The following is a 14,309-nucleotide window of genomic DNA, read 5'->3' on the forward strand; positions in this document are numbered from 1 at the left end:
ATGAACTGACCTTCATCGTAAGGAAGCCACAGCAGCATTCGTGCCAAAAACCGGTGATGGAACCAGCATGCTCTACATTATTAAAAGGTGACGGTTTGGCACAAGGACGTGTGAATTCGAGTGATTAGATGCAAACTAAAAGAGAGACGACTATTTCTGAGAGCAGTGGGTTAATTTTTTTGGCTGCTCTTGGAATGGAAAATGATCGTGAATTTTGGGGGAAAAATACCAGAGCAATCTGTTTTCTTGGCCGCGTGCTATGGAACAATTTTAAAGCATTGAAGTGCTTTCCATATTTTCTAATCACTCAAGTCCAGAACTGATTATATGGCTCTCAGCGTTCTCGCAGATTCATACCGCTAGAGCGCTCCCCGTCTTTCAGGGAGAGGTTTCACCTTGAAAGCAGGCGCTGGATTCAGAAGGCACATCTTGTTACAGCAGCAACAAATACTTTAATTGCACATAGCCCCACAAGGGCCAGGTGTTTCGGAAAATCACTGATGGCCCAACTCTGAGACAAACCCAGATTCACTCTGTCTTATCTCACCAAAACAAAGCATTACCTCCCCCACCAAACAGGAAGAACAACAGGCCCCACCAGAATGGAACTCTCCCGAACAAACACCAGAGAAATTTAGATTGTGGAGATCTCTGGGCAAGGACGGATGGACACATACACACACACACACACACACACACACACACACACACACACACAGAGTTGTATACGCACAGAATGTCTCTGGAATGAGCCCTGAGAAATTGGTTGCCATGTAGTTTTCTCTGGAAAGAACTGAGGACTGGAGAAAACTGGGAGGTTGATGGAGGAGGAAGACTTCTTTTTTTAATCATAGCCTTTTGAATATTTTAAGTTAAAAAGAATCACGATGAATTATTTTTCAAAATAATGAAATAGAGTAATTCCAAACCTGTTTATAGTTCTCATGACCCGCCTTTACGTGTATTCACTCCTTTAGTCCTTACAACAACCTTATGAAGCAGACATCCTGATTTTACAAATGAGGAAACGGAGGTACAGAGGGGTTAAGTAACTTGTCCAAGGTCACACAGCTGGTAAATGCAGAGCTGGGATCTAGACCCACAGAGTTTGGCTCGGGAGTCTGTCCTCTTAATTACTACACAATACTGCCTTGCAAAAAATAAATACGCTCAGTTGCCTGCTCATAATCAAGTTGGTGCAGATAAAATGGTTTTCTGCTCTCATATGGCCCTTCAGGATGATGGGGTGGAAAAGATGGTGGCTCAAAATAACCAAGATACGATCTGAAACCCATGGGGCTTTAGAAGACTTTGAAATTTTGTGAATATCAGGTCAAAAGCCTGACTTTGGCCACCTTGCTCAATCTTGTGAGTTTTAGTAGCTACTATGTGCCAGTACTCCACTAGAGTTTGGGGGGGGGAAGCTAGTGAATTAAATAAAGTTCCTGTTCTCCAGAAATTTACTGCATCCTCGGGGAGAGAGGGAGTAAACAGTCACACAAGTTATAATGTGAGCAATAAAGAAAAGTGAAAGGGTGTGTCAAGAGATGAGGAGGCCCTGCTGAAGAATGGGCAGGGAAAGTGGAAGAGAGTGGGAGAAGGAAAAGTATTCCGGGTGGGGGGAACAGCCTATGCGGAGACACCAAGGCAGGAAAGAAGCACCTGATTGGAGAGAGAAAGGCCCCTGTGGCTAAAGCAAAGGGAGTCAAACTGAGTTCGGAGAAAGAGGCATATCACACACACCATGATAAGCATTTCACAATTGTTCCAAGAGCCGTGGGAAGCCACTGCAGGTTATAAGCAGGAGTGACATAATTTGATTTACTTTGTAAGAGGATTATTGGGGGGCGCTGTGTGAATAATACACAGAGGACGAGGCAATGAGGCAGTGGAAAGCCAGTTAGGAAGTCTCTGCAGGAATCCAGGTAAGTGACGAGGATAGTTTGGAATCAAGAGCTGGCAGAGAGAGTAGATAAATTTGAGATCTACTTGGTGGTATGATAGGTTATGAAATTAGAATAATAACGTTGGCCACGAAGTGTAATTATGAAGTGTAAATTCACTGGGGTGAAAATGCTCTGTCAACTGTAAGGTGCTAGACAGAAACAACTACTACCATAGATGAAGAAACCAAGTACTAGAGAGACTCTAACTTGCCCAATGTCACACAACTGCTTAGTGGCTGGGAGGAAGTTGGCCGGCCATCCCTTCATTCCCTTCTCCGGGGTAGTGGGAGGGATCCAAGAGAAGGAAGAGAAGGCTAGTGACCACGTGTAATTCCCTTGTCTAGTGGGCCTCTGGGTAAAGAGAGTAATGATACTTAGGATGCCCCTCGCTAAAGATTACCTCTAGCCAACAGGACTCAGGATCTATGAAGCAGGGCTCCTTACAGAATATCATATCAGCTATGCAACTCTCTGTGGGAATAAAATGGAGATGTTTCCTAATAAAAATGCTCTGTAGTAAGAGGTGACCCCATGATCCTCACCTATTATTCTGGGTGAGACGTGTGTATTTAGTGAGGGAAGAAAGGGCCTAGGGATCCATTCTTGAGGTCCCCCGAATTTTTTCCTTCATCCGAATCTCTTATGACCTGCACCCCTAAAATTATTCAGCAAAGCTTTATATTAAGAGATCTGATTTATGTGACATGATTTGACAATCTCATCCCATGTGTCCCAGACGCTATTCCTCCAATGATCCCCATGTAACATGTTAGCCCCCATGTAACATCAGGCCCAATTATAAGGTATGGAGGTGAAGGGAGAACAGACTAGCTTACGTTTGAACCCTTGTTAGCAGCCTAACTCTGATTTATTTGACACTTAAGACAGCTACATACTGGAAAATTAATTTTTTTAGGATAGTTATGCAAGTTAAGAAACACAATGGATCTGCCTTCATTGTGAACGAGTAAAACTTGAAGAAAACAATACCGGATTCTTTGTGATGGTTCATATGATTACCCTAGGAGATGAACCAGGCCTTTTAGGTCCCCAGTGACTGGTCAAAGGGAGTCAAACTGGTGCTAAGCATTTACCTTCGAGAAGGCTCTTTGGATGGTCACCAACCACCCTCCAACTGCCAAAGAATCAGGACAATATTAACGTTCTACAGTGAACATCATTCCCCAAACTATTCACGACCCTACTAAGCATGGAGTTCTCTTCTCTCTCTATTTGTTATTTAAAAACAATTTGAAAGTTTATTTTTGAGAGAGAGAGAGAGGGTGAGCATGCAGAGGAGGGGCAGAGAGAGAGGGGGACAGATGTCTGAAGTGGGTTCTGTGCTGACAGCAAAGAGGCCGATGTGGGGCTCGAGTTCACGAACTTGAGCTAAAGTCGGACGCTTCACCAACTGAGCCACCCAGGCGTCCCCTTCTCTCTCTTTTTCAAAATACACCATTAATCTTCATATACAACTACATTTTGGAACTTAGGAGGGATGATGAAAGAGCACTGTCACTCTAGCTGGAAGGGAGAGAAGCCTTTTTGTCTTCTCTTCCTCATAACAAACTATTTATGCTGGAGGCATCAAAAGAGAATCAGTACACAGACCCCGGATCCTACTCCTGGTACAAAACTCTCCAATTGTGAACGGAGCGTTGCAGATAAAGCATACCAAGGGGCCAGGGCTTCCTCTGGCAGATGTTCCACACGAGGACACTGGCAGGCTTATGTGATGGAAGCATAAACATGTTTCTGAAGAGAAGCCTTTTCACATCGCCTTTACCCCCCACCGAGCTCCCAGACTAAACGCCTGACATTTACCTTCAGCGAGTGGGTCAAGGGTGTGAATCATGAGCTGGAAGATGCTGTTCCTCATGAGGCTGTTATGGAGGGAGGCAGAACTTCCACCTCGCTGGAGACGTGGCTTAGCCTGAGCAGAGAAACCAGACAAAGACGCTGTTAGTTCTCAGCAACTACAGGCAAGTGTATTACAGGTCAGATCTCACTTGGTCTGGTGGGCACCCATTGATGTCACATGATCACACACCACTGGATGAGAGATTTTCAAAGTACATTTCAAATCTTGCTTTCTCACATCCTAAGGGAATCAACTGCTACATGTTTTGCGGGGTGGGGGAGGGGAGCTTAGTAAATGCCAGTTGGTGCGCTACGTGCTTCACATCCATCACTTTATCTCAATCTCCAAATGAGCCCCGTGAACTAGCTGCGGTCATTATTCCCTGTAGACAGATGAGGAAACTTCGTCTCAGAGAAGTGAAATGAGGTGCCCAAGTCACACAGACAAAAATCAGAGAATAGAGAAATGGATCTCGGGTTTGCTTCTCTCAAAATTTATTTGACCCAGTGGGTGATCCTTAAAATGTTCGGACCGTGCACCCCATCCATAACATTTTTGAGTATGCTTATATTTACGCATCTCTGTCTCTATATCCACGCACACTAAAATATGAGTCTGTCTAGCATAAGACATTTGCAAAAGTAGAAATTATGAAGAATATAGAAAGTAAATGATAGAGCAGCTAATATTTTCTCCTTGCTCCCCAAAGGAACACTTTGCAGATCTCCTGGGATACCTCATCTCTACCCTGAGGTCCACAGCCTATGGTGTGTATTAAGTGAGATTTGAAGAGAAAGAACCTCTTATTGAGTCCACAGAAAAACTTCCTGACGTCCAAGGGAGGCTCCTTTTGCATAAACTACTAGTGTGAGTCTTTGGCTAATTAAATGAAACTGACAGGTAAGAGAGGAAGAAAGAACTTCTAGAGATGAGGTTACTTATAAACTCTTTTTACGGCATCTTCAAAAGCAAACAGTCTAAAAAAAGAAGCCCTAAACCGTCTGGATTTGATAGATTTTTTTATCCTGACTAGGAACCGCTTTCTCCTCCTTTGGTTGAGTCTGTGCTACTTCTCACGGGGAAAGAGACTTAAGAAGTAGCTGAACTTTACAGGCAGCTGGATTTAAGAGGGAGGGAGGTAATGTGGTATGAGGGAATTAATTGCTTTTTGAACTTCTGATGCAAAATCTCAACATAAAATTTTTCTGGGGCCAGGTAAAAATAAAATGTGATTTCCTACAGTCTCCCAACCATCTCTACATTACAGGGTTTTCCAATATATACCATCACACTCAAGACTCACAAGGGGGCTTTCCAAGAAGAGTCCCACAAGGGACTTCACAATCAAATACATTTGGCAAGTGCTGCCTCCTAGACCAAGCCACCATTAGCATTTTAAGATACACACTGGACCGCGAAATGTAACACTAAGGAAATCTGGTTCACTCCGTTGTCTTGGACAGCACCCATAGGTCTCTTATTTTGTAGAATACTTACTAACAATCATGGTCCACACACTGGGAGACAAACATGGAACCCACAGTAACCTGAAGTATGGGTAAAGTGCCAGGGTAAGATACATGGAGAAATCTGAATTTCTTAGTGTGATTTTATTGTCATTGATATTCTACAGAAATCGTATTCTGAACTCTGACTGAAGAAGAATCAGAGGGGATTACTGATGTCTCAATTGTGAACCAGATCACGAGCTCCTCAAAGGAAGAGATTGGGTCTATATCTCTAGCCCAGTACCAGATCTGGTATATCCTATGGGCTCTCAACGAATCTCGTAAGTCTTTGCTCTGAGCCCTACAGGAGAAAGGATGGGGTCATATGTATCTTTATTACTAGTCTTTTCAGTCTTAAAAATCTGTAACGTTTCTTAATGCATTGTGTTATTTGATTCAGATGATTAAGGTTCAGAGAATTTGGGGGGCAAGGTTAAGAGGCTCGAATAGAGTTGAAATGTAATCACTGACAGCTGGACACAAAACTCTGAAGGTCATTTCCTTGCCATGTTGCACATTACAGAATGTGATGTGTTAATTGGATAGGAACTGGTAAATGTGTTTGTTGCTAATAATTTGTCATAACCACCGTTACTACGCTTGCTCTAGGAAACTAGAAGAACTTTGCTGTGGAGATCATTAGCGAAGGATTCTATCTACAGAAGAACGTAAAGCATTCTTTGGGGTATTATGTATATATTAAATACATAGGTCTCATGCAGCATTTCTTTTGATGGAACCAAAAGAAATTTCTAGCCAAAAATTAGGTGCATGCAGATACACAAAGAAAATAGATATCAAGCATTAGATCCCACACTGTCCCCAAATATCAGCTCAACATCCCCTGGGATGCAATTTGGAAATATTTCACTCTTTCAACTCCTATAAAAGTTTACGCCAAATGAAAGAGAGAACTCTAACGCTTTGAAATCTAGTCCCAGAAATAATTTGAACATCAGTGAATATCAGAATACAGCTGACACGAATTATAGGACTGAGTATACATATATACCAGCAGATTAAGCCGTTTAAGTATCCCAAGGGGGAGAATGGTTTGTTGAGCACATGAGCCCTCCTCCTCCCTCCCCTGCCCCGCACTCTCCACAGGCACACAAACAGGTACAGACACAGCCACTGCTTCCTACCGGTAGAGCTGGCTCATCCTTGTCCCTGGCTGTGGACGACTGCGTAAGAGAAAAAGGCAAAAACAAAAGACAAATAAATAAATGATGAATCACACAGAGGTTTTACATTTAATGACAAGCATCAGTATAAGGAAAGATTGGTTCTTTCTGCTTCTGGGAAGGAATGAACCAACACAGGGGGCCAACAGGTATAGATTACTAGCCAATATATAATGGTTTATTTAGGCACATGGCACATTCTCCTGAACACTCAAAGTTGAATGGCCAACCCAAGTGCCCAGCAACTGAGGGCAGTTCAATCAATTATGGCCCATCCATGCAGTGGAATTACCACGTGGTCATTAAAATAAATGAGGTAAGTACACTTGTATGGACATGCAAAAATATCTAAGATATACTGTTCAAGTGAAAACAATTAAAATCTTATTTTTCATCTCATGTTATGAAGGAAAATAAATTAACAATACTTTAGCATATGTAACGAAAAAAATTTCTGTAAGAATCATACCAAACCTTTGCCAGTGGTTATTGTTGGGGGTTGGGATCACAAGGAAGAATGTTTTTCCAAGTACTTTGGAGGGCATCCACATTCAACCACCCCATATAGGGTAAATAAAATAAAGCCTGAAGAAGTTAGGCCACCGGATTAAAGACTAAGATCGTCGCACGCAGAATTCAGATACTACACTTTCTCTGCCTCTCTCACTTCAAGTTTGTCATTCTAAAAATGGAAATATTTGTCAAGTCAAGAAAAGTCGACTGAAACACAAGGGCACCTGAGGGCCTAGTCATCTGTTAGGAGAGAACGCAACTCCAACAAAGGGACATTAGAGTTCTAACATGACCCAACTGGATGGCTTTGCTTTGTCAATTTAATATGCACACTCCTTCAGCAGAACCAGGGCACTATCCTGTGATCTTTCTAATGATATACAGGTGCTCTGTGACCTTCATGCTTGGACCACCTCCTTTGCCCCTATACCTCAACTATGGGTGCATACAGCAGGAACAACCCAGAGCTCTACTCCTGGTCTAGTTTCTGGTCCTCCCCATCAGTGTCTTTGGTAATTTATGTCTTCATGAATAATCAATCACATGCAGAGAAGACTACACAATGCAGAGCTGTTCTGGAAACTTCACAAACCCTAGGCTCTCCTTTTTAGTCCTACCACACATGTCTGTATGTAAGGATGTTCAGATGCTCCCATTTCCCACCTAAAATATACACTTCCATGTAAAAAACTGGAAAGGATTCTTATAATTTCATATTTCAAGTTATTGGCTATGTGTAATTCATTTAATTATGATTGGCACGTTTGAAATCTTGGAACATGAGAAACTGAATCCATAATTTGTTTTCACATATAATGTAATTTTAAGAAGACTAAATTTCGCACTTAATGAAGTTGATACTAAATATGTGCAGACATTCAATTAAACATTTAATATTCTTATAGAAAACTTTTTTTAGATTTTAGAGTCAATACCAACATATATGTTTTTCTTCTGGTTCCAAACATTTTTGTAGGCCCTTGAAGAGCTTGTATGCCTCAGGCCCAGACAGAACTGTTTTCCACTGGTGATAATTTTTGGGCACAGCCCTTGGGCATTCTAAATTTGCCATAACCCCCTGATTTGGGGCTCTCTCTCAGAGACTTCTCTAAAAATACGAGTAAGAAACTATTGCTGATTCCCTAGTCCCCAGGAACATGCTTGGAGATTGATGTGGACCTGGAATTTGTCTTTGATTTCCCTTTTTGCTCTGAAGGCACTGTATGATCCCGCTTCTCTCTGGTAGGTCCTTTCATTTTCTCTTCTTCTACATCAGACAGCTCAACAAATGGCCCCACATTCCACAGAACATTCCCCTAGGGAAGTTATCCAGTGCAGCAAGCTCAGCCTTTGGACATACACTGAGATGAACTGTCAGAGCACGCCTTTTCAGTTAGCAAATTTACACCTTGTGGCTAAATGGCAGACAAATAATTAGGAGCTGGAATGGATACCACAGTGATACTTCAGAACATGAAGGGACAGGATGAAATGCAGCAAAGAACAGGGTGGTCTTTATAAGAGCAAAACCATAACCAGCTAAGGGTGTGCCTTAAAAAAATATATATTTAAAGAAAATATTTGAGGAAGGAAAAAAGATCAAGCCTGTCTTTTGGTCTGAAAGGGAGAAAATATATCTGCCCCACTGACTTCCTTTTTCTCTCACAAGCAAGACGGGTCACAAGACACAATAAATGGAAAGAAAATGCCTAAGTACATAGATTCTACAAAGAAAAAACTGGTTGCAGAGAAAGGTCTGAAATCCTTTACAAAGTCTCCCACTGTTGAATGTCAGCCGAAGTTGACATCATTAGTTTTCTTTGAAGTGTAACTTGAGGACATGAATATACATCAGGTTACCGCATGTATATTTAGGAACATATATAAATGGCAACCGAAGCCATTAAGACACCCCTCCACTTTCCTTTTATGTAGCCCTGTTGCAAAAGAGATGGAAAATGAGTCGTGTGATGATAACTGCTCATTTTTAGGGGCTCACCTACATCAACTGGTAAACCCTCATGCTCACCTGACTTGGCCTCACTTTCACTGCATGGTGAAGCAGTGGTGCTGATTATGTTAGGAGTTCATTTTTAAATGGGTTTTAATTACACCGGAAGTAACTGGTGAAGACAACAAAGGAATGATCCAAACGTGTATAGCCGATGCTTATGGGCCTGCAGTGTTTCTAACCACTGAATTATTTAGCTCACTATCTGGGCTTGAGGTTGACCGCGGTGTTGTGAATTTATTTTCAGGGCCACTGAACCCCCGACCACTTTATTTTAACCCATCGTATATGACAGAAGACAGCTTCTTCAAATGAAGACTCATGGGACTTCGGGGATTAATCTTGGCCTTCTTTTTATGCATTTTTGCTTTTGCATGCCCTTGACTTTAAACACACCAACATATCGCACATTTGGCCTGTAGCAATTTGAAAGCCCAATCCCTGGTGGTCAGCTGGAAGGCTGTGGTGGCCACGGGAAAAATTTGTTAAGTCTATTGGGAACATACACGGAAATTCTTGAGGAATATTTAAAAGAATTCATAAACTGCATCTCCCAGGGTCACAGGTTGGAGCTGTGGTGCACCAACACAGACCTGCTTCTTCATTCATGAAAGCAGGACATCCACCAGGCCAGGATATAAGGGATACATCTTTTACTTAAAAGAAAGTATTCATAATTCAACCCTTTATTTAATGTAAGCTGGCCTCCTCCTTAATCACTGCAAGTAATTGAGTAATTGAACAACTGGAATGATGCCATTAATATCTGTTATTCTCTCTGGCAGAAACCCCAATTCTATATTGGAATTTTGCTATTTGATAGGTGCTTTGAAAGGGACCCCCCCCCCCCCATTATAAAACCATTAGCCCACTCAGGATGTATTTTTAGCACTATAACTCATTCATAAATCCTTAAGTTGTCTTTCTTCCTTTGATCCCCCGGAAACCACTGGTTGAGACATGATTTCCTTGACTACAACGTGTTTGATTTGACTTTATACAGAGCTTCCCCCCAGATACAGGCCCCCACCTCCACCGCAGACACATCAACATCAGGCAAATATGACAGTTTAGCTGTGTCATAGCCACACAGCCTATGCGTCACTCGCATGATCAAATGGGTCGCTGGGAAGATTTCACATGCCAAAAGACAACTGTGTAAAATAAGGGGTGACTTCTCTGGACAGTGGCATGCCATCAGATATAGAAAGATAAGCAATTATTCACAACAGTCAAGTAACATCCATAAACTTCTGCCACTATAATCTCTCACTAGATCCTGAGAAATGCACCAGAATTTATTGTGCCAAGGACCAAGAAGCACTGTAAAGTCCATAAAAAAAATTTTAAAGTACCATTATTTTGTCATAAACGTCACCTGAAACATAGATGCCTGTGATTAGAAATACTGATCCAATATTTAATTGACATTAGTTTGATGTCTTGGAATTTAGAAAGGTTGGGTGGAGGGGAAAGATGGATTTTCATCAAGAAATTAACAAGGAAGTGTGAAATACTGTCTCCTTTTTCTTTCAACATATTCAGCTGTAACAATAACTTTCTTTTTTTTTTTTAAAAATTAATGCTTATTTATTTTTGAGAGAGACAGAGAGACAGAGTGTGAGCACGGGAGGGCAGAGAGAGAGGGAGATACAGAATCCAGAGTAAGCTCCAGGCTCTGAGCTGTCAGCACAGAGCCTGATGTGGGGCTTGAACCCACGAATCACAAGATCATGACCTGAGCCGAATTTGGACGCCAAACCGAATGAGCCAACCAGGTGCCCCTCAAAACCTCTCTTCTGGAAAGAGATGAACCTCAAAGTCTATGGGAAGACTGGAAGGTACCCTTCAGAAGTCTCGAAACTGAAAATCTAAAAGGAAAGAAATCTTACCACTTAATCAGATGCACAATCATCACTGTCCCCTTCCCTTTTCAGTCTTAGCACACTACCTAAAACATTAAGGAGGGAGGGATCAAATAAATCCCTAAAAAAAGAAATACTAAGAGATTTAAGTTCAAATAACTTCTACCATTGGTTGCTGGGTAATTATTCTACTATCTCTGCCCATTAGGGAAGTAAGAATCTCAAAGGTTAGTGAAATATTGGAGGTGGCAGACCAGGACACAGAAATAACCCGCTTCACAACTCTGGTTTAAAGAAACACATTGGGATGGAGAGAAAGGGTGGAAATTAAGTAAAAAGTGTGGCAACAGAAGCTCACATCTTGGAGCAAAGCCTTTTGATGGTTTGTTTAATTCCCATGATCATGAAATATTTGGGACAGTAGGAAAAAATTTCAGAAGAATAGGTACGGCCCAAAATGGAGAGAGTGAAAATGAAATTGTTTAGTGACAGTTAAGGAACAGCATTTTGCCTTTTAAATAGTCGTCATAAGAGAAGAAAAAAATGCAGGATGAGTAGTAGCATCTTATAATTGTTAAGAATATGGAATTCAGGACCACACTTCCCAGATTCATTTTCCTATTTTTGTCATTTATTAGCAGTGTGCCCTTGGACAAGTTACTTAATCTCTCTATGCTTTAGTTTCCTCCTCTGTAAAGTAGGGATACAAGGAGTAACTATTTCGGAATGTTGTAAGGGTTAAATGGATTAATACATGTAAAGTGATTAGACCAGTGCTTGGTACATAGTAAGCACTATGGATTAGCTCCATCATCATTACAATACATATTAGGAGTCAGAAGGGAGAATAATGGCAAATTAGAAGACAAAAGCATGCCCAAGGTTGTGAACTGGATTAGAGAACCAAGTGGCTTCTGGGAAGGGTAAAATTCCACTTTTCAGGATGGAGGGAGGTGATTTGTGTAGGACACTGCAGGGTGGTTGGCTGGGCATATTCTGGGTTGGCAGCTGAGTGAGGAGGAGGTGACACGACAGATTATACTTCCTTGAGTTGGCTCCAGACCATGTCCCTGTCCCACGAATTGGCGTAGTCTGAAGGATATAGGATTGGCAAGGCTATGCCGGCATTTCATATCCCATATACCTTAGTGGTATAGTGGGCCTGGTTTTGATCAGGAAGCTCTGGAGGCTGGAAAATTCAGAGAAGGCAGAACCCAAGCCTGAACCAAAAGACCCCTCCACACCCCGGGAACTCGGCAAGTTTCTGTTCAACATTTGAAGTTGCTCGTGAGAAGGAAAAGGAAAATATCTGGATCAGAACCATAAATTCAATTTCTGCTGGAGCCCTTTCTCATTAGGTAACATTCTGGACTACAAGTTCACAAATCCAGGAAGCCAGGCAGTGCAGGAATGATCTGTGAACATGTCCAGTATGAGCACCTCTCACATCTGTTGAAAGTCATGGTTTGGATAAAGAATGAAACAAGGTCCCAGTCAAAGCTTGAAAAAACCTTATCCCATGAGAGGGCAGTTGCTCATAACAGGTGAGATGGGGCATTTGTTGTGATCTACTCTAAAATTGTTAGAAAATACAATTAAGGAATTTCCAGTAAGGCCCGGGGACAGGGGATCTTCATGATGCAGAATTGCATTATAACTGATCAGTTGAAATCTACACAATTGCATATTATCAGCGTTTCCAAACTTTACTGATCATATATACCATTACCAAAAAATTCTGAGCAGGTATCATATATGTAATGTGAATGTCTATCATCTATCCATCCATCGTCTATTTCATTTATATACTACTGTCAAACATTATATAAACATAGACTGGTTTCTTATCTCTCTTTTTAAGAAAATAATCTTACTTATAAAGTTGGTACAAAGAAGACAGTAATCCTCACTTTATAAATGTAGAGAGCTCAGTGGGAAGTTCCTCCGCCTATTTCTGCACTCAGGTTACTAAGCACCTGGGTTAATTCACTTAATTTGGGAATTAACAACCCAGTGCCACTGACATCTCTCATTCCCCCCAACCCCAAATCCAGATGTTGTTGATATACTTTGCTGTATCGCTTGAGCAATTCTCACAACTGCTAACGAATCATTTCGATATGCCAGTCGAACACAATCTGTTAGTGGTATTCTGCTTTAGTCACACATTTCCTTTGACTAGTAAACAACCCCCAATGCACCCCCATATTAAGTCTGGATTGCCTTACTTCTTTGAAGGAAGGAGTGTCTAAGATGATGTGAATTTTAAGGAGAAGTCCAACAAATCACAGACTGGTCTGCCACAAATCAAACAGATTGCAGTCATAATGGATAACATTTATTGAAAGTTCAATATGTGCCAAGTGCTTTATGTATAAATATCTCATTGAACCCCCCAAATAAGTATTATAGCCATTCTGCAACCTTTAGTAAGTAAGGACCCTGAGGCTGATGGAAGTTGGATAATTTGTCCAAGGCCACAGACCTAGTAAGTGGCAGAGTTGGGATGTGAATTCAGACAGCTGGGCTCCAGAGGCTAAGTGCTGGAGAAACAAGAAAGTGGAATTTTCCCTGCAGTGGCCTGCGGGAAGGAGACTGGAGGCACTAGACTCCAAATACAATAAAAAGTTTATGTAAATTAAAAGCTATTTATGAGCTCTGACTTCCAACGGAGGCAAGAAAATAGTATTGCCAAGTGATTGATTTGAACACAAAATGACAGATTTTATTTGTGCTTGTTTGGTACAAAAAGTTGATGCCTGGGAATGCAGAAAGAATAGAGGTTATTTTCTTATCTTTGTCTCTCCCAGCATTATTATTTAGACTCACCTATTAATTGTCATGAATTTTCAACATTGGTTTTGTCTCTTGAAGGTCATGGAGGCACTTTTTATGACCTTCACAATAGCACAGGTTTGAGTAACTCTGCAAATTAGTTTATCCATATATCAGGTTGACTTGTATCAAGGACTTTATAGCTCAGCAGTAGGTGGGAAAAGTGGGGCCCTCTTGTGGTCCCATTTATCACTGTGGATGTATGATACTAGTCTATATTTAGTTTATTTGGAAGCACGGTGTCCCCAGTGTTCAATTTATTGCTGTCACTTGAAGGACCAGTGCTATTTGTTTCAAGGAAAGAGCAATGAAAAAAAAATTAATCATGATTCCAGTGCCTGAAGCATCAATGAGAGACTCTGAATAGCAAGTTTTGAATCAAAAAATTCTGTCATTTAACAGTACTTATTTGATAATATTTATTGGACACTTACTATATGCCAGGCATTCTTCCAGGTTCTAGGGACACCGAGGTGACAAAAAAAATCTCTGTCCTCATGGAGCTAACATCCCAGAATACATTGTTATGAAATTAGACAGAAAGGACAGCAGTTAGATCACTTAAAATCAAGAGGTATATGTAAGG

The 14,309-nt window shown here is 41.3% G+C and overlaps 1 protein-coding gene across 4 annotated transcripts in view; it reads right to left on the reverse strand.

Moving 5' to 3' along the window:
* SLC24A2 (solute carrier family 24 member 2) overlaps positions 1-14,309 on the reverse strand; it is a 247,311-nt gene that overhangs the window by 89,975 nt on the left and 143,027 nt on the right. For all 4 annotated transcript variants that reach the window (XM_060609677.3, XM_060609680.3, XM_060609678.3 and 1 more), the window contains exons 3-4: positions 6,461-6,499; positions 3,771-3,879 (exon numbers count right to left, since the gene is read on the reverse strand). In XM_060609677.3, coding sequence (XP_060465660.1) covers positions 3,771-3,879; positions 6,461-6,499 — 148 coding nt within the window. The remainder of the gene's footprint in view (positions 1-3,770; positions 3,880-6,460; positions 6,500-14,309) is intronic.

The sequence above is a fragment of the Panthera onca genome, chromosome D4 (assembly GCF_046562875.1).
Source record: "Panthera onca isolate mPanOnc1 chromosome D4, mPanOnc1 haplotype 2, whole genome shotgun sequence".
NCBI classification, from domain to species: Eukaryota; Metazoa; Chordata; class Mammalia; order Carnivora; family Felidae; genus Panthera; species Panthera onca.